Genomic DNA, 25,967 nt, shown 5'->3' on the forward strand with positions numbered 1-25,967 from the left:
GTGATCAGGTGCCTAAAATCCTGTAATTCTGTGGTAATATTTTTACTCTTGGAGAAAAAATAAGAAGATGATGTTGAGAGGCTTTCTATTTTCCAAATTTTTTCTCAGGGCTGAGTAACCTGTTTTCCATGAATGTAAGCCTTTATCTTGTCTAGTGGGAACTTCCTCTAGATTAAGGCCCAGGGGTACGGGCTACCTGAGGGCAGTTCCTCCTTCTCTACCATTCTAACTGCAGTGGGGAGGGGGGAGTACCGGGCTCGGAGGGAAACATCCCTGCATCCCTGGTTGAGAAAAAAGCCAGCATTTAAAAACAATTGTTTTAAATTGAAGTATAGTTAATTTTTTTTCTTCGTTTTTTAATTGTAATATAGTTTTTTGTTTTTGTTTTTTTTTAACATCTTTATTGGGGTATAATTGCTTTACAATGGTGTGTTAGTTTCTGCTTTATAACAAAGTGAATCAGTTATACATATACATATGTTCCCATATCTCTTCCCTCTTGCATCTCCCTCCCTCCCACCCTCCCTATCCCACCCTTCTAGGTGGTCACAAAGCACCGAGCTGATCTCTCTGTGCTATGCAGCTGCTTCCCACTAGCTATCTATTTTACGTTTGGTAGTGTATATATGTCCATGCAACTCTCTCACTTTGTCACAGCTTACCCTTCCCCCTCCCCATATCCTCAAGTCTGTTCTCTAGTAGATGTGTGTCTTTATTCCCGTCTTACCCCTAGGTTCTTCATGACCTATTTTTTTTCCCTTAGATTCCATATATATGTGTTAGCATACGGTATTTGTTTTTCTCTTTCTGACTTACTTCACTCTGTATGACAGACTCTAGGTCCATCCACCTCACTACAAATAACTGAATTTCATTTCTTTTTATGGCTGAGTAATATTCCATTGTATATATGTGCCACATCTTTATCCATTCATCCGATGATGGACACTTAGATTGCTTCCATCTCCTGGCTATTGTAAATAGAGCTGCAATGAACATTTTGGTACATGACTCTTTTTGATGAAGTATAGTTAATTTATAATGTATTAGTTTCAAGTGTACAGCAGTGATTCAGTTATACAGTTATACTATTCAGTGATTCAGTTATACTATTCTTTTTCATATTCTTTTCCATTATCCGTTATTACAAGATATTGAGTAGAGTTCCCTGTGCTATAGAGTAGGTCCTTGTTGTTTACCTATTTTATACATAGTAGTGTATATATGTTAGTCCCAAACTTCTAATTTATTCTTCTCTCCCCTCCCTGCCCTTTTTCTTTCGGTAACCGTAAGTTTGTTCTCTGTGTCTGTGAGTCTATTTCTGTTTTGTAAATAAGTTTATTTGTATCATTTTTTATATTCAGTGATATCATATGTTACTCATCTTTCTCTGTCTACTGACTTCACTTAGTATGATAATCTCTAGGTCCATCGATGTTGCTGCAGTTGGCATTATTTCATTCTTTTTTTTTTTGTAAACCAGGATATATTTTAAATGCTGCCTTTTGATAACCTTCTCTCTATGTTTCATGATTTTGCTTTCTCCTCCAACAGCTTTTCATTATAGTGCTAACCATCACCATATTTATTTAAAATTATGAATGAAAAGGTGTCACTTTGTAGGATTCTCAGAAGTAGCAACTGCCACCCCTAGTAGTGGTTTGTAGTCCAACCCAAAGCCTTTTTAGCTCACATCTCGAAGAAGACACTGAGGATGGCTTGAATTATATAGGTGGTGACCACTGAAAAACAGCAAATGACTGGAAGGTTTACCCATACCAGGCTCTGAGAGGCACCAGGTTGTGAATGGCCTAGAAACATAAATGAAGAGACGTCTCAGTTGGGACCTAATCACAGCCTAGAATATACCTTGTTTCGTAGAGGAAAAAATAGACACGTGTTTGACCCCAGAAAACTGAACTGTGGCCAGTAGTTGTATAGAGTTAAATTTTAGCTCAATATCAAGAAGTACATTCTGACATGAAACTTGCTAAAAATGGAATGAGCTGTGTATTCATTTCCTAAGTCTGCTATAACAAAATACCACAAACTGGGTGGCTTAAAACAACCCTGTCTTTTTCCTGGGTTGAAATGTATTCTCTCATGGTGCTGGAGGCTATAAGTCCAAAATCAAGGTGTTGTCAAGGCTTTGCTGTCCCTGATGTCTTTAGGGGTAGATCCTTCCTGGCCTCTCCCAGCTTCTGGTGGCCCCAGGCATTCCTCAGTTTGTGGCTGCATCACTCTAGTCTCTGTCTCCATCTTCATCTGGCCTTCTTCTCTGTGTCTCTCTTTTCTTTCTTTCTTTTTTTTAAATTTAATTAATTTATTTATTTACTTATTTTGGCTGTGTTGGGTCTTCATTGCTATGCGCGGGCTTTTCTCTAGTTGCAGCAAGCTTTGGCTACTCTTTGTTGCAGTGCACAGGCTTCTCATTGCAGTGGCTTCTCTTGTTGCAGAGCACGGGCTCTAGGCACAAGGGCTTCAGTAGTTGTGGCACGCAGGCTCAGTAGTTGTGGCTTGAGGGCTCTAGAGCTCAGGCTCAGTAGTTGTGGCACACGGGCTTAGTTGCTCTGTGGCATGTGGGATCTTCCCGGACCAGGGCTCAAATCTGTGTCCCCTGCACTGGCAGGCGGATTCTTCACCACCGCGCCACCAGGGAAGCCCACGTCTCTTTTCTTGTAAGGACATCAGTCACATTGGATTAGGGCCCAGCCCAGTGACTCATTCTAACTTGGTTATGTCTTCAAAGGCCCTATTTCATATATAAGGTCATATTGGGACATGTTGGGGGCTAAGACTTCAACATATTTTGGCGAGAGCACAATCCAACCTATAACAAGCTAGCTCGGTGGGAGTAAGTTCTTTATCCCTGGAAGTGTGCAAATAGAATCAGAGCAAGTTGTTTGTCAAGATGCTTAGGGAGATTTCAGCACTGAATAGAGAACAGAACTAGATGGCTTCTAGTATCTTCTTCCAACCCTGGCATTTCCTACTTCTACCAGTCCTGTCGTAAAGGGCTGTACTAAGTCCGGCGACCACCTTGATCTGGTCTTGGTGAAAGGTCACGTGCACAGAGACCCAGTCCAGCTTCCAAATATCATTCAAAAGGATTCCAGTCTTTACTTTTAATTCTCGAAGAACATCAGTAGCGATCCCTTTTTCCATCCCCTGCAGCTGCTTCTCTCTGAGTCTCTGTTTTAGTCAGCACTCTTTGAGTCGTACATGACAGAATCCTACTTCAAAGTAGTTTCCAAGAAAAGATTCTATTTTCTCAAAAATCACAAAGTCCAGGAGTCGTTCTTTTGACTTGGACTCCATTTCTCAGCTTTGCTTTCCTCTCTGCTGGCTTCGTTTTCTGGAAAGCTTTTTCCGTATATGGCCACCCATACCCCCAAGCTGAATCTTAGCAGTTTAGCAAACTCATTGGGAAAGTTCCTCCTTTTCAGCATTCTAAGGGGAATCCCAGGGCTGTCTCTCATTGGGCCAACCCTGTCCCCTTGCATTTGTCACATGCTCCCCCTAAACTCATCATTGGGACTCTGCTCACCTCCTGAAGAAGGAAGCTGAGGAATGGAGGTAGCCCCACTGGAGTCACACAGCCTAGGAATGGAGGACGATAGCATCCCCAAAGGGAAATTGGGGTGATATTAACATAATAAGAGGGAATCAGTGTTGGAGAGGACAAAACAACAATGTCCACTATGATTCCTCCATTCCCTCCCTCAAACCACTGGTGTCTTTTTTTTTTTTTTTTTTTTTTTTTTTGTGGTATGCGGGCCTCTCACTGTTGGCTCTGGACACGCAGGCTCAGCAGCCATGGCTCACGGGCCCAGCCGCTCCATGGGTCACGAACCTGTGTCCCGTGCATCGGCAGGTGGACTCTCAACCACTGCGCCACCAGGAAAGCCCCACTGGTATCTTTTGATAGATGATAGATAGGTAGATAGATAGATATTGGGAAAATAAGTAGGAAGAGACAAGCTGGAGAGGCAGGGGAAAAAAGGGAAGCAAAAACCAAAAGACATGCTAAGCTGCCTAGATTTTACCTGTCCATCCATCTATCCATCCATCCATCTATCTATTCATCTATCTATTCATCTATCTATCCATCCATCCATCTATCCATCCATCCATCTATCTATTCATCTATCTATCTATCCATCATCCATCCATCCATCCATTTTTCTATTCTATCTATCTACCTATCTATCTATCCATCTATTCATCCCTCCATCTATCTATTAATCTATCTATCTAAAATCTAGGCAGCTTAACATCTGTCTTTTGGTTTTCCTTTCCCTTTTCCTCATGCCTCTCCAGCTTGTCTCTTTCTACTTATTTCCCCAATTCTGAATTATAAATGCCCAGCTACTGAGCTGGCAAATACTGATCTCTCCTTTAAGGGCAAGAAAGGAAGAGAAATGGAGCCAGCCAACACTGGATTCCTTGTAGCAGCGGAGGGGAGGGGAGAAGGGAGGAACAAACACTAATAATTTTGTCCCCACCATATATCAAATCACCAGAGTGAGGCTGTGTCATTTTGAGTTGTGGATACTTTAAAAATGTTCATCTGTGTCCAGGAAAGCAGTAGATAAATTTGCCCATGATAATGAAAGGAGACTTCAGGATATAAATACTCTGATGCAGCATTATGGATGCCTCCCAAAGGTCTGGTCAAACAGTTATCTGTGTTTTAGCTTCCAGACTTCTGTAGTGGATCAAGCCAAACTCCCAAATGGGTTTTTAAACTTGAGAAACATCAGGCTTGTTTGTCTCCAGCCACACAAGCACTCTTGAATTGAAAACAACACAGGCTTATAAAAAAACAATATAAAAATTAATTGAGAGCTCTTCCTTCTGCCTTTAGCACGTTCAGCCCTGTGGCAGTTCAGACTCAAACTCTTTAAACAAACCACCACCCTCATACACACACATGCACAAACAACCTGCTAAGAGCATTTAACGGCCTAGCCAAGGGCTTTGGCCGTGTCTCTGGAATCCATCCTGACCGCCTCCTGCTTCCCATCCTGCGTCACAGGTCTTGCTCCTCCTCTCTGATCCCAAGCCCTGCAGTGGACCTGGTTCTGGGAGTTGCCCACTGCTCCACACCCCTCAGCCGCGAATCAGGGGCTCTCCTGGTTCGTGCCCTGACCCTCTGTTACCCAAGTGGATTCATTTGCCAGGGCTGCCTAAACAGCAGAAATGTATTCTCTCACAGTTCTGGAAGCTAGAAGTCCAAGATCAAGGTGTCAGCAGGTTGGGTTTCTTCTGAGACCTCTCTGCTTGGCTTGCAGGGACTGTCTTCTCTGTGTGCGCCCATGGTGTCTCTCTGTGTGTCCAAATACCCTCTTCTTAGAAGAACACCAGTCAGATTGGATTAGGGCCCACTCAGACAGCCTCATTTTCACTTAATCTCCTTAAAGACCCTAACTCCAAATACAATCACATTCTAAGGAACTAGGACTTAGGGCTTCAAAATAGTGAATTTGGGGGAACACAGTTCAGCCCATAACACCAGACTAGCTGACTCCCCACCTGCAGGCCCACAGATCTGCTAAAATCCCATTTCTACAGAAATTCCCATGTAGGTAAAGTAATTTCTAGTTAAGAGCTATGATAATCGGGGGGTGGGGCAAGGAAGGGACCAAATCATCACTGGTATTTGTAGAAAAAAATTAAGTTAACTGAGCAAGCCAGCAGGAGTGATAATTATGACCCCAGCCATATAAAGACTTCGGAAGCCTTGATTTAGATCTGGGTATCTGCTATTTCTCCTGGCAACACTTTTCTTAGCCACAATCTGCGCTGCTGTATATTCCTAGAAGCCATTTATTTAAAAGGGAAGCCATTATGACATCACAGAATAAAAACAATGATAGTAATAACTAACATATATTGAGTGCTTGCTCTCCTCCTGGCAGTGAGCCGAGGAATTACACGTATTAGCTCATTTAATCCACAGCAAAACCCTATGAGGTTTCGGGAATTCCCAGTCCAGTGGTTAGGACTCTGCACTTCCAATGCAAGGAGCATGGGTTTGATCCCTGGTCAGGGAACTAAGATCCCACATGCTGTGCAGCCAAAAAACAACAACAACAACAAAAATATAACAAAACAAAAAAAAACCCTGTGAGGTAAAGAGAACTAAGGCTTAGAGTGGCGCAATAACTTGCCATGGTCATGTGGTTCTCCTGACAGTTCAGTAATAAGTTACTAACCAGCTCTGGCCAAATCGATTTTTTCAACTGATGGTTTAAACTCAATCTACTTCAAAAAAATCTTCTTCGAAAAAACTCTGAAGGACCCACTGTGTATCACAAGGAGCTATATTCAAAATCTTGTAATAACCTATAATGGAAAATAATCCGAAAAAGAATAACTCTATGTGTGTGTGTGTGTGTGTGTGTGTGCACTCCCAAGCGTAACTGAATCACTTTGCTGTATACCTGAAACTAACACAACATTGTAAATCAACTAGACATCAATTAAAAAAAAAAAGAATTTGAAATGGGATTAGTTCACAACTTTACTCAGCCTCCTCATGAGGGACATTGTGGGAATTAAACCAGACTGGATGGCAAACTCAGATGCCATTAAGGGCCAGACAGGTAACATTAGTGTGTTGTCAACCCACAAATAAAACAATAGAGAGTGGTGGAGACTGAGGCCTCAGAGCAGGTAAATCTCATGTATAAAGGTAGTTATCAATACATAGATCTTGACAGTTGCTACCATGTAGCGTGGTGGCTACTGGGCCTAGTTTTGCCAAATCTTCTCATTTTTTTCAGGAGAAACTAGATATTTGTTGGGATGTTCACGTAAATTCTCATGAATTTTAAATCTTGGCAACTAAATCATTTAAAGCAACAACAGAGCCTTGCAGACTCGACAAAGCATGCCTACAAGCTAGAATGGCCACCATTTGTAACTTCTGGACTGATGATGACCCTAAGAACCTTTCTGAACTTTCCAGAGGCTTTTCTAAAAATATTCTCCCCTATATACTTCTACTTGATTCAGGTGGGTTTTCTGAATGGCTGAGTGAGCTCTCAGGGGTCACCTGGCACCACCACAGCTCCCCACCCCCGCCCCAAGGGAAGGAGAGGAGGCACTGGCAGGACGCCTAGAACTCAGGGCGGAAATACAACATCCGGGCCTCACAGCCAGAGGAGGCCCCATACAGTGAGGGGACAGAGTGATGCTGGAAATCAGATTGCCCAGAGAAAACCTCCTCCCAGACGACCAGCTTCCTGAGGGCCTGGACTGGGTCTTCCCATCTGGGTCTCCCCAGCCCAAGCACAGTGCCTGGCACAGAGTGGAAATGCAAGGAAGGAGGTCAAGGTTGGAAGGGATGGAACCACAGTTACATTTCTGAAAAATGATAGCGGTGATGATACGGAAGACAGATCTGAGTTGGGAGACCTCTGGAAGCCTGAACTGGTACAGTGGCAGTGAGGCTGGGGAGGGGGCGTCAGGTGGGAAAGCTTGGCAGAGCCCAGCTTCTTCATGTCCCCAAGGGCCATGCTGTCCACTGTGCCTTCGGTCCATGGCACAGCCAAGAGAGGGAAAGTCACAGCATGCCAGCTGGGTGATTGACCCTCCAAAGAGCCCAACGACCCTAAAGATGTCCACGTCACTACCTGCTGTTTTAATCATTAATAGGTCAATGCATCTCCCTTGCATGGGAACTGGATCCAAGATGGTGGCTTGGATTTTTATTTAATTTTTTTCACCCTCTTGCCAGTTTTATTTATTATTTTTTTAATTTTATTGAAGTATACTTGATTTACAATGTTGTGTTATTTAATTATTTAATTTTAGATCACATGTTTAAGGGCTATATATCAAATATCTTTCCAGCCTAGTAAAATCAGGCTGGCAAATCTAATAATTGGGATGCTGTGGAGACTATAACAGAATCCTTTATTGGACATGGAGGGGGAGCCCCCCGAATGGTAATATCTGCAGATTAACTTGAGAGTAAACCAGGCTTTAAGCTGTTAGTTCTCTAACCTCTGAGTAGGGAGCCTTGTGTTTGCTGCAAGGGGCATGGTTGCCTAAAAAGGCTTTAATTTCTGAGGACTGGCTCGGGCAGGCCAAAACAAACCATTTTCAAAATTGGCTTGGGCCTCCAGGGTCTTCTAAAACTCATTTTCCACACAACCGTGATCCTTTTTTGCTCTAATTTTCGTGCTTTTGGAATCTGCCTCCCCCTTCATATACAGAAGGATGCTTAAAATGCACCTTGGAGAATCGAGCAGGAGGTGAAACACCCAGTTTCCCATCTACTCTCATATGCTGTGACCGAGAAAGGCTCTTTTCTTCTTAAAGGGAGGCCCAAGACTCCCGAGCGTACAGCAGGTTGTAGCTGAAAAGTTGTTACAGCTTCACACCCAAATACAGCCATGATGGGTGTGTGCATGGGTGATGCACTTGTACATATGTGGGTCTGCAGGTGCACACACAAGCGTGCACACAGGTGTCTGTGTGTGGACATGTACATGTGTGTACATAAAAGTGTATGCACGTAGTGGGCAGGTACATGTGTATACCTATTGTCTCAATCTCAAGAGGGGTGTTCCTTCTTGCCTTCTAATTGTGGGTACCTTAGTGATCAGAAGTGATTAGCAATAGCCTAATGTAGCGTGAGCTTTATCCACATCCCAAATCTGCTCCTTATTTGTGTGTTCTTGGGCAAATTACTTACCTCTCTAAGCTTCGTTTTTGCTGTCTAGAAAATGAAGATTAAAAATAGGGCCTACTGGGATTCCCTGGTGGCGCAGTGGTTGAGAGTCCGCCTGCCTGCCGATGCAGGGGACACGGGTTCATGCCCCAGTCCGGGAAGATCCCACATGCTGCGGAGCAGCTGGGCCCGTGAGCCATGGCCGCTGAGCCAGCACGTCCGGAGCCTGTGCTCTGCAACGGGAGAGGCCACAACAGTGAGAGGCCCACGTACCGCAAAACAAACAAACAAACAAAAAAATAGGGCCTACTTCATGTGGGATTTTTGACTGTTGGTGAGATAATATATGTTAAATATAGCACAACGGAGAACACATAACAAGAACTTAAGAAATAATAGCTGCTATTATTATTGTTGTTATTGTTGTTGTTGTTACACCTTCCTAACCCATGCTTACAGGGAGAAAGTCAGCAAACTATTTTCCAGCCCAGGGTGCTATCAGTTTCCACTTCTCTGCATGCTTGCCTCTGAGAGCACCCCAAGTTTGTCTCAGGGTTTCTGTGGGGTGTCTAAACCCAAGGTGGAGCTCATAGGTACTAGGTCCTTTCATAGTCTTAATCCTCATCCATCTTTCTAAGGTTCTGCTGCGCAGGTCAGCCTCTGCAGAGCTAGACTGTCGTGGGATCCCACAGGGCCGTGCCTTGGAGCTCTTCCTGTGTGAAGGGAGAGCTGCCGCATCATTGCTGCCACAGAGAGGCCCTATAAACCCCTAGTAAACGTTTGCTGAATTGCACTGGGTTGGGTTCAGGGCCAGCCGTGGCTCTATATCTCTCCGGGGACCCCACCACAAAGCCTTTATTTGATCTGCTCTTCATGAGCTCAGAAACCATCTTGAATGGGAACCTCCAGGAAGAAAACTTCCCCTCAGCAAATCTTGTTTTTTTTCAATATGTCCTCAAGCTTCCTGTCCCCCTATCTCTGAAAACAAAAGAAATACAATCTTTGGGATGGTAGTAAGCTCTTTTGGGTGGCAGTAAATTGTACTGATTAGGCAGATAGCCTCTGAAGTCAGAGTGCTTGGATTAAATCTTGGTTCCATCACTTGCTAGTTCAGTTTTAAGTTTTCTAAGCCTCAGTTTTCTCCTCTGTAAAGTGGGGATACTATTGTACCTGCCTCATGTACCTGTATTGTGTGAGGATTGAATGAGATGATACCCATGAAGACCTAGTCCTTGATCCATAGCACATCCTCAGTACAGTTTTGCTGTCATGATTGGTATTGTCGTGGCCATGTTGGTGGGGAGAGCAATGGAGTGGAGAGGACATGGGCACACTGGGCAAGACATTGAGGTTTTATTTTTGTGCGCCTTTGAGCTCCCCAAACATCTGCCCTGAGAGACACCCAGACAAACTTCCCTTATTCAAGGAAGTGTAGGTGGGGGAGGGGGTCCACCGGCCTCAGGGTTGAGGAAATGGATTATCTCCAGTTATGGAAATAATGGATTATTTCGAGTTATTTCCAGTAACTCGTCCAAATGGTGGACTTCTCTTTTTCCCCCGATGAGCTCTCCTCAGGAACAGGAGCCAAGAGAGGGAGAAGTGCCCCTGCCACCACTGCTTCTCGAGGCCCCAAGGCCTGGTCTTTACATCCATCCCAGGGAAGAGAAAGTTGGGGCTCAGAGACAAGGATGAGCCACCACGTGGAGTGGGGTGAGCCGGGGTGGGGTCACATCCTGCCCTACGCCTCCAAGCGCCTGGGTGGGGCTTCCCATCCAGAGGAAGCAAGTCCCATCAGCTAGTCCTTGGGTGGGGTTTCCCAAAGCCAAGTGTTGAGAGGCAAATCATTGTTCTGAAATTCCGCTAGGTTTTAATGACCACCGTGCTGAGAACTCCTCCAAGAACAAATTGAGATTGTTCAAATCCAAAGGGAGCGAAAGGCGATTAAAAGGAAGAAAAGTGTCTAGCCAAGTCTCCATTCCAAGACTTGGATGAGGAAGAGAGTTTAGACACAGGGGGACCCAGGCCCTAACCCCTTTCTTTTTTTTTTTTTTTTTTTTTTTGCGGTACGCGGGCCTCTCACTGTTGTGGCCTCTCCCGTTGCGGAGCACAGGCTCCGGACGCGCAGGCTCAGCGGCCGTGGCTCACGGGCCTAGCTGCTCCGCGGCATGTGGGATCTTCCCGGACTGGGGCACGAACCTGTGTGCCCTGCATCGGCAGGCGGACTCTCAGCCACTGCGCCACCAGGGAAGCCCACCCCTTTCTTTTCATTGTGATCAATGAAATTTTCACAATGGGTCTATCTTTTGTCTGTAAAATGGGGTTGATATAATTTGGGCCCCAGGAAGAACCCTCGTCTAGGAAATCAGGCAATCTTGTCTCTGTCAGACCCAGCTTAGCAGCTACTTTCTGTGGGCCCTTGACACATGCTTTTGCATCTCAGGCCCTTGGTTTTCTCACTGAAACATGAAAGCCTGGGCTCCAGACTTCTTTGTAGTTCTGTGGCTGTTTCTAGGTCAATGCACCGATGAGGGCTGAGGCAGAGATGTGATGATGAAGAAGAGAATAGCCAGGATGGGCAAGAAGTTTGGAAGCACCTGAGAATCTCCACCAAGGTGCCAGTGAACAAAAGGTCCACTCCCAGCCATGGCCCCTCCACTGTGTCCTCTGTTCTTGCCTTTAGCCAGGCTATGCAGGGCATCATCTGGGACCTTTTCTCCCCAACCTGTTTGTGGCTCAGCTCTTCTTAAAATGGTCCATTCCAGCTGCCCAAGCAGCATGACCTTGTGAAGTGGTGAGGAAGGTGACCAGGAAATGGCCATGTGGAGGCTGGGGAGCACTCATCAGATGACAGAACCTTCTGTCTGATAAGAAAGAAGCACAGGCAGCCTCAAGGCCCCTTCCAACTCCCATTCAGTTAGGGAAATATTTAAGGACCCCCCATGATGTGCCAGCCCTCACTGTGCTGACGGAGGACTGAGGTGGGCATGGGGGTGTGGCCGGTGAAGGGACAGCCCCGTCTTCAAGGTACACAGGGTCTCACCACCCAGATGTTTTATGTCCGGTGACTGCACCTCCAGTGGTTTGATGGCAAGTGTCTAGAGCCACCAGGTCTTGCCTGGCTCTGGGGAAAAGGACCAATCACAGTCTGTTTCTTCAGCATCTAGAGTGAATCAGTTCAAAAGTGGGACTGTTACTGTTACCAACCCAGGCCCCTGGACTCTTTCATCGATAGAAATTGATTAGAGGCCAGATGAGAATAGCAGGCAAGGCTTTATTGGGACTCGTGCTGCATGAGGGAGCAAAAACAAGAAACAGGTGCCTTTGCTCACTCCCTGAGAGGAGGTGCTTGGGTCCTTAAATAGGGTAACAACAGGGGCAGGTCCCTGGATTGGGCAGGAGGCAAGGCTTAGGTGGTCTGCCCACCCCCTTGGTGGTGCTGTGTGCAGGGATCATGCACAGTACCCTGTGTTTGCTCCAGGCACCTCAGAAATGGCTGTTGGTTCGTGGCCTTTCTGTATCTTCTTGTTCGTAATTGCCCCAACTGCACATGCATGCAGTTATTTTTTGTTGCTTATCATTTCTTTGTATTCTGTTGCCGGAGGAGATGTCTGTCCTGGTGCGAGCGCTCTGGTTAAGGTCCCAGGTCCCAGCCTATCTCATTACCAGCGCTTTTGTGTTTCTCTTTTCTCCTTTGAGCACTCTCTGCTATTACCCAGGCCCCACCCTGAAGCTCCTACCCCTCGAACCTGGCTGCCTTGAACCAACGCTGCTCATTTAACAGCCACTGGGGGAGACTAACTGGGTATCAGGCCCACTCCCTGCCCATAGGTGCTTACAAGCTAGTTGATAAGGGCCCTCTAAGGCAGCATGGACGAGCAAATGCCGTCAGACAGCCACACTGAAAGGCTTTCCCTGCTCAGGCCCAATAAGCGGGGCTAATGATCAGGGCTGAGTTCACAGCGGAGAGAGGAGGTGGAAACGTCACTCCCGGGCTAAGACACCGTCACCCTGAGGAGCTGGCCCTGGAAGGCAGGGCTGAGTCCCGGCATCATCTGTGTATTGTACTTATACGAATTCGACTGTGTATTTCTAACTAAAATAATGAGAGGAAGAAGAAAAATAGACATTTTAAAACTGTCAGGGATCCTGCCTGCTATTCCAATCTGTGTGCACGTCCTCTTGTGACAGACCCTACTGGGGCTTGTCTGACAGCCATCAACCTGTCCCCTTCTTTTTTGCCTGCTGAGATCTTGTTTTGTTCCTCTGTTTATCCTCCAGGTGGCCATGTGCTCAGAGAAGGCTGAGACCCTCACCGACCCAGAGGGTAAATCTTGATTAATTAGCTCCAAGCCAATTTTGATAATTCCATTCCCTTTTTCCATGATTGGGTTAGGAATAGACTTATGCTCTGTTTCTGACCAGTGAGACTTTGGGGGTCGGCTTGGGTGTGTGAGGAGGGTGCTTTTGTGGAAGGCATATTAACTCCTCCCTTCTTGTGCTTCTGGATGTTTTCATGACACATGGAACTGCTGTATCCATCTTGGGACCCCAGAGGAAAGTCAAAAGCATTGCAAAGAGGTCAAACTAAGGCCGTGAGGCCATGGAGCCATTGAATTAACCACCTCTGGTACCAAACTACCTTGGGACTTCTTGTGACATGAGCCAGTCTATCCTCTGTTGTTTAAGCCTTTATTAAATAGGCTTTTGATTACCTTTGGCTAAAAGCACTCTCAATCATACACCCCAGTGGGAGGATGACAAGGGAGGTATTCTTCTGCTGTTCCTGCTGTCAGTCTCAGCTCCTTCTATCTCTCATATTCTGAGCATCTTCAAACACAGAGAAATCCTAGTTTCAAGATCTGTATTTTTTTGTACAATATGATCCTTAGTACAAGCCAACAGCATCATCTGGTACTTAACAGGAGAAATGGTCTGTTCCAAAGCTGGAGCAAAAGTGGCTCTGCTGGGCTTTCTGAAGTACGGTGCTAATTGGACAGTATCGGAGATTTGAGGAATTTTCAAGGGCAGTTTTTTTTTTTTTTTTAACGTGTATCCATACACACATTTAGTTTTAATTTTTTGTGTGTGTGTGTGCGGTACGCGGGCCTCTCACCGCTGTGGCCTCTCCCATTGTGGAGCACAGGCTCTGGACACGCAGGTTCAGCAGCCATGGCTCACAGGCCCAGCCGCTCCGCGGCATGTGGGATCCTCCCGGACTGGGGCACGAACCCATGTCCCCTGCATTGGCAGGCAGACTCTCAACCACTGCGCTACCAGGGAAGCCCTAATTTTAATTTTTATTATTTTTTATTTATTTGTGGCTGTTGGGGCTTCGTTGCTGCATGTGGGCTTCTCATTGTGGTGGCTTCTCTTGTTGTGGAGCAGGGCTCTAGGCTCATGGGCTTCAGTAGTTGCGGCACACAGGCTCAGTAGTTGTGGCGCATGGGCTTAGTTGCTCCGCGGCATGTGGGATCTTCCCAGACCAGGGCTCGAACCCGTGTCCCCTGTATTGGCAGGCGGATTCATAACTACTGCGTCACCAGGGAAGTCCCTAATTTTTAAATGTAAGTCATCTCATGTGTTTATTCTGGTATTTCCAATTCAAATACATGGCTTTACTGAACTTTTTCTATATTACATCTGTATCTTTTTCTTTTTCTTTTTTTTTCGGTACACGGGCCTCTCACTGTTGTGGCCTCTCCCGCTGCGGAGCACAGGCTCCGGACGCGCAGGCTCAGCGGCCATGGCTCACGGGCCCAGCCGCTCCGCGGCATGTGGGATCTTCCCGGACCGGGGCACGAACCCGTGTCCCCTGCATCGGCAGGCGGACTCTCAACCACTGCGCCACCAGGGAAGCCCTGTATCTTTTTCTATACTGAGAATCTTGATTCCCATAAGCACATGATATGACAGAGCTGGAATATCTCTAGGGCAGTTTTGATCATGCAGGTTTGTGCCTTTTGTCTTTAGAACCTAAATCCTTCATGAGCTGCAACTGACCTGTGCAATAAGCACTGGGGCACAGTGGAATCAGAGAGTGACCCCCAAGGAAGTAGAAAGTATGGGCGATTAGAACCTGGTTGAGGAGACGATATTTAAATGGTAGAATTTATTTAGAGGATAGATACAGATTTGTCCAAAGAACTCTCTGTAATGGGAACTGGAGGCTGATGGGGATGGCGGGTCTGGAAGGGCTTCTTCCTTTCCTAAGGCTGGGCTATGTTATGCTACTGTAATAAACAGCCCCAATCCTTTGGCTTAAAATAATAAAGGTTTAGTTCTCATTCATGTTACATGGCCATTGTGGGCTGACTGTGTCTGTGCTTTGTGTTACCCTCTCGGCTGGGCCTTAGGCCAGTAGAATCGCCACTGTCTAGAACATTGCCATTCACCGTGGTGGAGGGGAAGGGTACTCTGGAGGGTCCTGCATCAGCAGTTAAATGCTCCGGCTGGAAGTGATCAATGCTACTGCTGCCCACACTCATCAGCCAGAGCTACTCACATGACCTCCCCAACTCTGAGGGGGCCAGGAGGTGAAATCCTGTTATGTGTCCATGAGAGGAAGGAACCAGGAGCATTTGGTGAACAGCACGAGTGACCACCTTGGCCACCCACTTTGTCCAACAATCTATCTAAAATCTGTGTGGACAGATGGGCTAGAGCAAAGGTCCATTCTCTTGCACATAAGAGTCCACGCTGACCTGCCTTCCTCTCTTAATCTGCTTTCACCTCGTGACACATGGTGATTCCAGGGGGTCTGGGTACAACTAGCACCCTCCCATGCAGTTCTACCCTCTCCCTCTAAGCCTTGGACCCTTAATTTTTATTTATTTTTAGTACTAGCCAGGATCAGAACTAAGGAAGTCACCCAGTGTTTATTGGGATGCCATCAGTTGCTTCCCCACCAAGCCTCCTTAGCTTGCTCGCCCTCTCCACGGTTCAGTCTAGTCCTGTCTCCCTTTGTTCAAACACACAGAACCATCTTGTCTATAGTTTACTCTGCTCAAGACCTCGTGGCTACCTGCTACCAACTCAAACCCTCTCCTTGCTGGTCCTCAGGTATGCCCCTGGCTTCTCCAGCCAGGGTTGAGCCCAGCCTCCTTCCTTTTGCTTGCACTGCCCTGTCAACCACACACATATTATTCCCAACAGAAATCAGTAGAGAGAGTGGCCAAGCCAATCAGCAGAGTGTGCCCTGGGAACAGAGACCCAGGGATGTGGGCACCAGGGAACTGGAAGCTTGGGCAAATGGATGTATTTATCTGACTGTGCAGCTAAGTAAGGAGGTATATAAAAAGCAACAGCGACAAATTCATGGTGGATTTGATTTATTCCTGCAAGATCTTTATAAAACTGTCCCTGATGGAATATTCATAAGCATCCCTCAGCTACAAGTAGACGGGTCTCAGTTTTTCCACTACAGGGAAATGCAAACTTATTTTCTTCTGGGAGAGAGAAGTTATTTTTTCCTGAAGGTTTGATCCAGTGTTTTAAAAATATAATTAAAATAGGGGGCTTCCCTGGTGGCGCAGTGGTTGAGAGTCTGCCTGCCGATGCAGGGGACACAGGTTCGTGCCCCGATCCAGGAAGATCCCACATGCCGCGGAGCGGCTAGGCCCGTGAGCCATGGCCGCTGAGCCTGCACGTCCAGAGCCTGTGCTCTGCAATGGGAGAGGCCACAACAGTGAGAGGCCCACGTACCGCAAAAAAAAAAAAAAAAAAAAAAAAAAAAAAATATATATATATATATATATATATATATATATATAGTAGTATTGCTAGGGATTGTAGAAATAATATAAAATATAGTTTCTCCAAAGAGTTATAAATAAGAGGTTGAGCAAAGGGAGAGGGGGGATATAAAAGTGGTTATTTGAAAGTAGAGTAGGTAGAAATATATGTGAAATATATATATTCTATATTATGTATCAAATTATATATATATATGTTGATAAAATCAACATTCAAAGTTGTTGATAAAATCCTAGCACTGAAGGAATCTCAAACAAGCAATCTCCCCTACCCACGTGTGGTGCAATCACTATTTTAGAAATGGAAGTGGCTTTTTTACATGTTTAAGCATCATTCAATAAAGACATGTCAGTCATCTTGCATCTTCAAGTCTTCAAAATGGGAGGATCTCTTGTACATTGGTTATCAAAGAAAATTGACCCGTAGCCCTATCAGGTGTGGTGTGCGGGTCTAGTACCCTCTCCAAGAGTCTTATTATCATGTCCCTCTCAGACTCCACTTTTGCAGGGAGCTCCCATGTACAGCTGGCTGCTCTCTTCTCTCTACCCTGAGGTCCAAATGTGGGACCTTATTAATTTCCAGCCAGCAACACCAATAGAAGACAATGGTGTAAGACAGATATTCTCTGAAGGTATGAGAGTAAGGGGAGAATTACATCCTGACACAGCACGATGAATAATTTAAGATTGATTTTTAAAACATCACTGTTCTCAAAAGTTCTTTTTATCACCCCCTGGGAATTTCTTACTGCCAACTCTTGTTCCAACATTTTTCAGCTACTCTCCTTCTTCTAAATGGACCTCTTCCATTTTTCTTTTCCTTCCACCTTTTCATACTCAAATGGCTCGTAAAGTTGCTTTGTTCTCCAAAAACAGCTTTCTACCTGGAAGGAATTTTGCTTCTCTCTTTTAAAATAACATTCTTCTGTCCTCACAACTTATTATCAGGATTAATAACATTTTTAAGTTGAAATGTTATATCTATTTTCTGTCACTCTTGCCATGAATTCTGAAGTGGTTTCTTGATTTCAGGCTAAAATTCTGAGAATACATATATATTTATATCTCATAGCTCTTTCTTGTGGCCATATATCCTTTCATAAAGATAGTATTGCTTATGAAAGGAATGATTATAGCAGAGAAGAGATTCTTCCCAAAGTGGGATATAATATATATAGAGAGATGGGAATTAATACTTGTAAATGAATTTTATGCAACAAAGGGAATTATATTTGCATAGTTAAAAATGAAATACTTTATCCAAAATGATTTTCATCTATGATTTTTGTTATAATACAATAATGAAATAATTACAATAATGTTACAATAATGTTGCTTGACAAATCATCCCCAAACTCAGTCACTTTTATTGTCATGCGTATGCAGTTGGGCTAGGGGTTGGCTGATCTACACTTGGCTTAGCTGCAAGGTGTGGATTGGGTCCAAGTCTGCTCCCCATGACTCTCATTTCCTTGCAGGCCAACTGGGACATGTCCTTCTCATGCTAGAGCAGAAGTGCAAGAGGGCAAACATCACCACACAAACCCATTTCAAACCTTTGCTTGCATGATATCCACTAAAATCCCATTGGTCAAAGCAAACATCAGTAGGACAGGGAAGACAGTTTCTCCCACAGTGGGAGAGAAGGGGACCGAATATTTGCTGAACAATAATTCAAAGTATTCCATAATTAAATATCATATATTTGTCCATCATGCCCAACATCTGTATGTCTCTGCCAGCCAGATCCAACAGGCACCAACAGTGGCTTAAAGCAGGAGGGACTTTAGTTAAATGCAAGATGTGGCCGGGAAATAATCTATTCATGTGGGAGCAAAGATTTCTTTCCCAGAAACGTGCATTTAAGACAAAGCCCACAACCTCCCGGAGAGGAAATTGTAGGGCAAGTCATCAAACTTCTCTGACCCAATTTTTACAACCCAGTGAGAGACAATTATTTGTACTTTGCAATAAATTATAGCCCATGGATCTTGAGTAATCCATTGTGCATATTTCCTGTGAAATGAGGCTCTCAAAGATTCAGAATATAAAAAGAGGCAATGCAACCAGTGTTAATGTATTAACATTTAATTAATCTCATATTAGTTTAAAGTGTCATGTAATTGCAAACAGTTGTTATAGTTTCACCACCTGATTTGTCCAGTTGATCCTTAGAAAAATGCTGAAGTATCACAATCTTTCCTGGACACATCTCTGGTTTCTTGATTTAGCACAGAGGCTGGTAAAGCACATCTCATGAGCCAAAACAGCCCAGCGCCTGTTTTTGTAAGTAAAGTTTTATTGGAACCCAGCTATGTCCATTTGTTTTTATGTTATCTTGGCTGCTTTCCTCTATAATGGCAGCTTGAGAAGCTGCAACAGAAGTGGTCTGACCTCAGAGCCTAAAATATTTACTATGTGGCAAACAGGAAAATGTGCCAGTCCTCATTTAACATAATGCTAGACAGTTGAAATTTGGAATTTGGGTGATACACACAGATCTGGCATGAATATTGCCCTCAAGTTACCCTTAGAGAAAATTATTCAAGAAAATCAATAATGTAAATTAATATTACACAGTTTTAGTCTGTTTAAGGAAACAATCTTTTCAATACTTTAAGCTATGAGTGCTCATATCCCAATAGGCAGTTATTATACCAATTATAAAATTTGTATCTGCCTATTAAAGTGGACCCTGAGAAACTCTGCTAAGTATTACCTTCTTAGCTTTTAAGATGACTTTACTTGCAATATTGTTTTTTAAAAATATACTTGTCATTACTTCAAACTTTTCACTATTACAGACCATTCCACCTCCATTCACACACATAATTGCATCTAAATTAGTGTAGTTTTACTGTATTGTGATCATGGGTATTTCCAAACACCAGCCCCTGATCTCTTTTGTTGAGGTTGGAGAGAGCAAAACCTTGTATCTTGCCAGATGTCCACACTTGGAGCCTGTCTGACAGCGTAAGAAAAAAGGAGCTAACATGCATTAAGACTTGGGGAGAAATATATATAGATTTTAAAAGTGAGTGTAAAGTCTGTTATTTCCAGCAGCTGTGTAGAATCTAGGACAGTGAATAATCTGGGGTCATTTCTATTGGATGTTGAATTAGATTCAGATGTGCAGATTTCTGTGTTATGGGGGTCACTTTAAGCTCCAAATAAGACCTCAGTATGAGGCCTGGATTCTGGAGGAGTTCATTTTAACCTCTTCTCCACTCTGAACTAGGAATAGCACTATTTATAAAATACAGGATTTAGATAATGACTCCAAACTTGGAGATTAGATAAAAACAAGAGGTGCTGACTGACCACACTTCTGAAAGGAAGCTCTCCTGGTAACTGCCAGGCGGTTAAACTATGGATTATCATTGGTTTCCTTTCAAGTCACATGGGCTTGGAAGCTGCAAAACAGTGAAGCATCTCTCTACACCAGCTGAACGCACTTGGCTCAAATGACACCATTTCGATTTTTCTTTTTCAGGAGTTGGGTGGGAGAGTGTGCTGCTAACAGGAGATGAGATAACCTCGAAAGCCACAGACACATCCAGCGCAGACATGACTGTCAAGGTAAGGCATCCTTTCTCCAGTGTGATTCTCAAAGTGCATCTCTAGAGGAAAGTGAGTGTATGGCAGATTTCTGGGGGCAAAATGAGCACTGCCCCTCACCCCACTGGGGTTCTCTCTCTGTTCACTGAAGCCTCAGTGAGCCAACCAGAATAAGATTTGCTGAAATTTGGATCCAGATTAGGAAACCACCTGAAAACTAGAATCCAAGACTTGTGATTTCCAATGGACCGGTTGTAGGATCTTATGTGAATATCTACATGTAGATTGTTTGTAAGTGGTAACCCTGTGGGGACAGTGAAGCAAATATGAAAATTCTGAGCTGAGAAACCCAGGCCCCACTGAGCATTGTGAACAAAGGTCAGAGAGGCATAAAGTAGCTTTGATCTTGACTCAAGATTTCCACTGATGTTAGCAGGAAGGCAGCACATGGCCCACTCTGCCTGGAATGCTAATGGCCAAAGGTTTACAAAATGGGTCATCTGGAAATCAACCTAATTATCACTGTTCAAATTAAATGCATGAATTAGTAATCATTGCCTAGATTAAGGAATCTGTAGCAAAATGTATCAGACATAACTACTTCCCTTATATTACTGGAATAGACACAAAGGAATGGTCCTCCTCTCTTGGAATTCTGTTTATGTTTCACTTAACAAAGGCTGGGGGTGGGAGGGCTTTCTAACATTTTTGCTTGAATGATTAGAATTTAAATAAATGCTACTTATGAAGTTTTCTTGGAAAAACAAAAAGTAATGTCCATTTTTATATTGAGATATCACTAGAGTGATTTCACTCCTGGGTTTTTTATTAGAGGTTGTACAAAAGAATATACAGAATGAATTTATTCAAGCTTTCCTTTGTAATGTGATGGCTGAACTTGTGTTATCTGTATTAAAGATGTTAGAGAAAGCAAACATACCACAGTGAAATGTATTATAAGATGGGAAAGTAGCTTGATTGGTTAAAAGAGTCAACTAATCTAAATAATAATTAGCCCGTGCTACAAGTTTGCTTGTAATTATGTTAGCAGAATTTACAAGACAATGATATATATTGCAATGATGTATTGGTGTTTTGCTGGCTATTCGTGCAAAGTTTGCAAAGTTTGAGAAATCTTTGGCCATGTTGGATAGAGAGGGGTGGATGCTGATAGTAGAATTTGATGGATTTTGATGTGCTATTTTACAATCTGTCATCATTTTAAGAATTAGTTTCTGAGATGTGTTGCTAGTGTACCTGCAGAGTTTGTTATATAAAAGCAAATGGTGTATTCTGATACAAACAAGTTTTGCTTAAGTCCCATTTTATAAGGTTACTATTTAATCAGTGTGCTGCTCTTTGGCACCAGGATCTTGGCTAAAGTTATATTTGGGTCTATTCAATTTTGATGTCATTCTCAACCTCTCTTTCTGTCTTCTTTTATTGACTACCTGGGAATGTTTTATAAGAACAGAGGATTTTTAGTTCATAAGAACTGAACCCACTCAGAAGAAAGAACACTATATACTTTAAAAAGTTAAGCAAAATACAAATATATTTACTACTGCAATAAATTCCTACAAATATTATTAAGTTACTCTATTAATGCCAGTCTCTTCTCAATAAATGATTTTTGAAACCTCTAGGTGGATGTAATTTAGGGAAACACTTCTGTTTAGATCTTTTCTGTTAGGTTTCCCAATTATGCAGCAATTATCAATTTTTTTCCTTTGGTACCATGCTGTTTCCCACCCCACACTGCTTTATGTATCCATCCTGCCCTGTGTCTATCTTTTTTTCTTTTTTTTCGGTACATGGGCCTCTCACCGTTGTGGCCTCTTCCGTTGCGGAGCACAGGCTCCGGATGCACAGGCTCAGCAGCCATGGCTCAGCGGCCATGGCTCACGGGCCCAGCCGCTCCACGGCATGTGGGATCTTCCCGAACCGGGGCACGAACCCATGTCCCCTGCATCAGCAGGCAGACTCTCAACCACTGCGCCACCAGGGAAGCCCCCTGTGTCTATCTTAAAGTATTATCTTTTTCTGTGTCTATAAGTGCCTGATGTTCATAAATTAACTACAGATTCCTCATCATATATTCATGCCTCTACAGCTATTCCTGTTTCTACTAGCTACTTCATATATCCTTGTAATATCAGCTACTCCTGTTTTTTGGCCTGGGAAAGCAAAATATTCTGTTAAAACATTAATTACAATAAAACTTGATTCATTGACATTTCCTAAGGGGAATATCAGCAGAAACCACTAAAATACTTTGGTTTCCTCCCTGTTACTCTTCTTGAGATAGATGTACCTTTCTTCGTGGTTAGAAATTTTCTTTCTGAAAAAGGCACATTTTTTTGTGATGTCAGTTGTCTGAATATGGTTTTGTCTACTATATGTAGCTTTTTAATACCATGTCTTATTTTGAAATGATAGAGTCATGCTTCTAAAAATATACATGACTCAGATGAATGAATTCATTTATAAACGAACTTCTGTCATTCTGAGGAATGTTGAACTAAGAGCATTTATGTTAAAAACACCCTCTAAATACACTTATACAGGTAGGAGTATCATGTAGGCCTGCTCAACAATTTAAAATCACTATGTAGTAGGTTGAATTGTGAATCCTTTCCTTCCCCGCAAAACCATGTGTCCGAGTCCTAAACCCTGGTACCTGTGACTATGGCCTTATTTGGAAAAGAGGTCTTTGCAGATGTAATTAAGTATCTTGAGGTGAGATCATCCTGGATTAACCAGGTAGGACCTAAGTCCAATGACACATGTCCTTATAAGAGACAGAAGAAGAGGTAACACAGAGATGAAGGCCACAAGAAGAGACAGAGGCAGGGGTTGGAGTTCCATATAGCCCAAGCCAAAGAACACCAGAAGCTGGAAGAGGCAAGGAAGTATTCTTCCCTAGAGACTTCAGAGGAAGCAGTGCCCTGCCAGTACCTTGATTTTGGATTTCTGGCCTCTAGAATTGTGAGAGAATAAGTTTTTGTTGTTGTAAGCCACCGAGTTTGTGGTAATTTGTTACAGTAGCCCTAGGAAACCAATATGCTCGGATCTACCCAAGAATTATACCTACAGTGCCAATACCATAGAGGCTGAAAGCCAATATTACACACATTCATCACTATTTTCTTATTATACTACGCTCAGCTTTTACAAGTTGTTTTTACCTTTTCTTGCTTTGAAAGAACCATTAACCTTTTTCAGCCTGAATCACAATTCACTAGAAGAAAAGTGTAGTCATATTTGGGGATAGCTTCTATATTATATTTTAATCTGTTTTGCTGCTTGTCTAGATATTGATTTTTTTTAAAGTATGGATCAATATTTTCTAAAACTTTCCTGACCATGAGAATCATCTGCAGCAGTATTTTAAAATAATATAGCTTCCCAGGCTTCTCCTTTCAAAATTCAGATCCAGAGGATCTGGGTTTGAGAATTAGCATTTTTAGCAAGTGCTGGTGATTTTGGGGGTCAGTTTGGGAAAATGTTGTCTAGCATACCACTAAAGCAGTAAGGGGTGTGGCCACAGGAGCCCTACCGCTGCCCTTGGCTCTCTGGTTGTCCAGCTGGTCTGAGAAAGGACTTGGGGACTCCCTGTTCAAAACCCTTTGGTTCTGTTTCTTTTACACACCGACTAATGCTCAGAACTGCAATTTCATCTCTAGCCCCATCTTCCATCATGCCTGTCTCTGGACCTATTCTTGCCCTCTGCACCCAGCCTACTTGTAACCAGAATGATCTTTTAAAAAGGGCAAGCCAGGGCTTCCCTGGTGGCGCAGTGGTTAAGAATCCGTCTGACAATGCAGGGGACGGGTTAGATCCCTAGTCCGGGAAGATCCCACATGCCACGGAGCAACTAAGCCCGTGAGCCACAACTACTGAACCTGCGCACTAGAGCCCACGAGCCACAACTACTGAAGGCCGCGCGCCTAGAGCCCGTGCTCCACAAAAGAAGCCACCAGAATGAGAAGCCCGCGCACTGCAACAAGGAGTAGCCCCTGCTCACCGCAAAGCAACGAAGACCCAACGCAGCCATAAATAAATAAGTAAGTAAGTAAGTAAGTAAATAAGTAAAGAAAGAAAAGAAAGTAGCATAAGGGAGAAGCACAAGAGACAGACCCTCACGTGAGAACACAGGGAGTAAGTAGATTTGAGGAAAGGCCAGTGTTCCCCCGTAACTGCAGTCTAGACAGAGATTGTCTTAGGCAGGTGCTATGTGTTTTAAAACCCCATGGCTTTTATTCAAGGCTTCCTTCCTCTTCCTCTTCCTCCCTCTCTCTCCCAGCCCAGCTAACCCCTATTTATATTTAAGTCTTTGGCTCAAATATTAGGCCTTTCTGACCAGTATTGTCACGTACTCTCAAAGGCCCTAGTGCTTCTCCTGCAGAGCCAGGCACGTAAATAACCATCAGCATCCTTGCATGAGATCCGGTCTCCCCTGCGGGAATGTCGTCTCTGTGAGGACCTGCATCCCAGCTCCTGACCAAGTGTGTAGCCTGTCATGTGCAATTGTCAACTGTTGTTGCATGAACAAATATATGAAGGAAGAAACGAAGGCAGTGTCTGTCTAGACTGCAGTTAAGGGGGACCACTGGCCTTTCCTCAAACCTACTTCCTGTGTTCTCACCGGAGGGTCTGTCTCTTGTGCCTCTCTTTATGCTTTCTTTTCTTTCTTTTTTTTGAAATGTAGTTGATTTACAGTGTTGTGTTAGTTTCACGTGTGCAGAAAAGTGATTCGGGTATCTATATCTATATGTTCTTTTTCAAATTCTCTTCCATTATAGGTTATTACAAGATATTAAGTATAGTTCCCTGTGCTATAGAGTAGGTCTTGTTGTTTATCTATTCTTTTTATTCTCTGTCATAGAATCTTTTTTTTTTTTTTGGCGGTACGCGAGCCTCTCACTGTTGTGGCCTCTCCCGTTGCGGAGCACAGGCTCCAACGCGCAGGCTCAGCGGCCATGGCTCACGTGCCCAGCCGCTCCGCAGCATGTGGAATGTTCCCGGACCGGGGCACGAACCCGTGTCCCCTGCATCGGCAGGCGGACTCTCAAGCACTGCGCCACCAGGGAAGCCCTCACCATTCCTTTTTTTTCTAAACATAATTGAGGTACATAATTTACATAACATAAAGTTCACACATTTAAGTGTACAATAATTTCTAGTAAATTTACCAACCATCACCGTAATTCAGTTTAATAACATTTTCGTCACTCCAATAAGATCCCTATTATGTCCTATTAATTTGTCTCCACTTAACCCCCAATCCCAAGCACTACTTTGTCTCTATAGGTTTGCCTGTTACGGACATTTAATGTAAGTGGAATCATACAACGTATGGTCTTTTGTGTCTGGCTTCTTTTGCTTAGCATGGTGTTTTTCAGATTCATCCATGTTGTAGCCTCTATTATTATTTCATTTCTTTTAATACTGAGTAGTATTTCATTTCATGGATATACCAGAGTTTTGCTTTGTTTTCTAGTCCATTCACAAGTTGATGGACTTTTAGGTTGTTTCCCCGTTTTGGCTCTTATGGATAATTCTGTTACGAATATTCACGCACAAGTCTTTGTGTGGATGCATGTTTTCTTTTGTCGTGGATATGAACCTAGGAGTGGAATTGCTGGGTCATGTGGTAAATCTGTGTTTAACTGTTTGAAGAACTGTCAGATTGTTTTCCAAAGTAGCTGTACCATGTTACACTCCCACCAGCAGTGGATGAGGGTTCTGATTTTTCCACATCTTATCAATGCTTGCTATTGTCTGTGTTTTGATTATAACCATCCTAGTGGGTGTCAAGTGGCATTTCATTGTGCTTCAGATGTGCGTTTCCCTGTTGGCTAGTGATGCTGAGTATATTTTCATCTGCTTATTGGCCATTTGTATGCAGTTCATTTTTCAATGGCTTGGTTTCCTTTATGTGCAAGAGGGTACAGGGTACATTCTGTTATTCT

At 43.7% G+C, this 25,967-nt stretch overlaps 1 protein-coding gene across 10 annotated transcripts in view; it reads left to right on the plus strand.

Annotated features, from left to right (window-relative positions):
• PALM2AKAP2 (PALM2 and AKAP2 fusion) overlaps window positions 1–25,967 on the plus strand; it is a 624,976-nt gene that overhangs the window by 462,059 nt on the left and 136,950 nt on the right. For all 10 annotated transcript variants that reach the window (XM_081237132.1, XM_081237131.1, XM_081237133.1 and 7 more), the window contains one exon: window positions 19,928–20,013. In XM_081237132.1, coding sequence (XP_081093258.1) covers window positions 19,928–20,013 — 86 coding nt within the window. The remainder of the gene's footprint in view (window positions 1–19,927; window positions 20,014–25,967) is intronic.

Source organism: Mesoplodon bidens (assembly GCF_964165515.1).
Source record: "Mesoplodon bidens genome assembly, chromosome: 6".
Classification (NCBI taxonomy): domain Eukaryota; kingdom Metazoa; phylum Chordata; class Mammalia; order Artiodactyla; family Ziphiidae; genus Mesoplodon; species Mesoplodon bidens.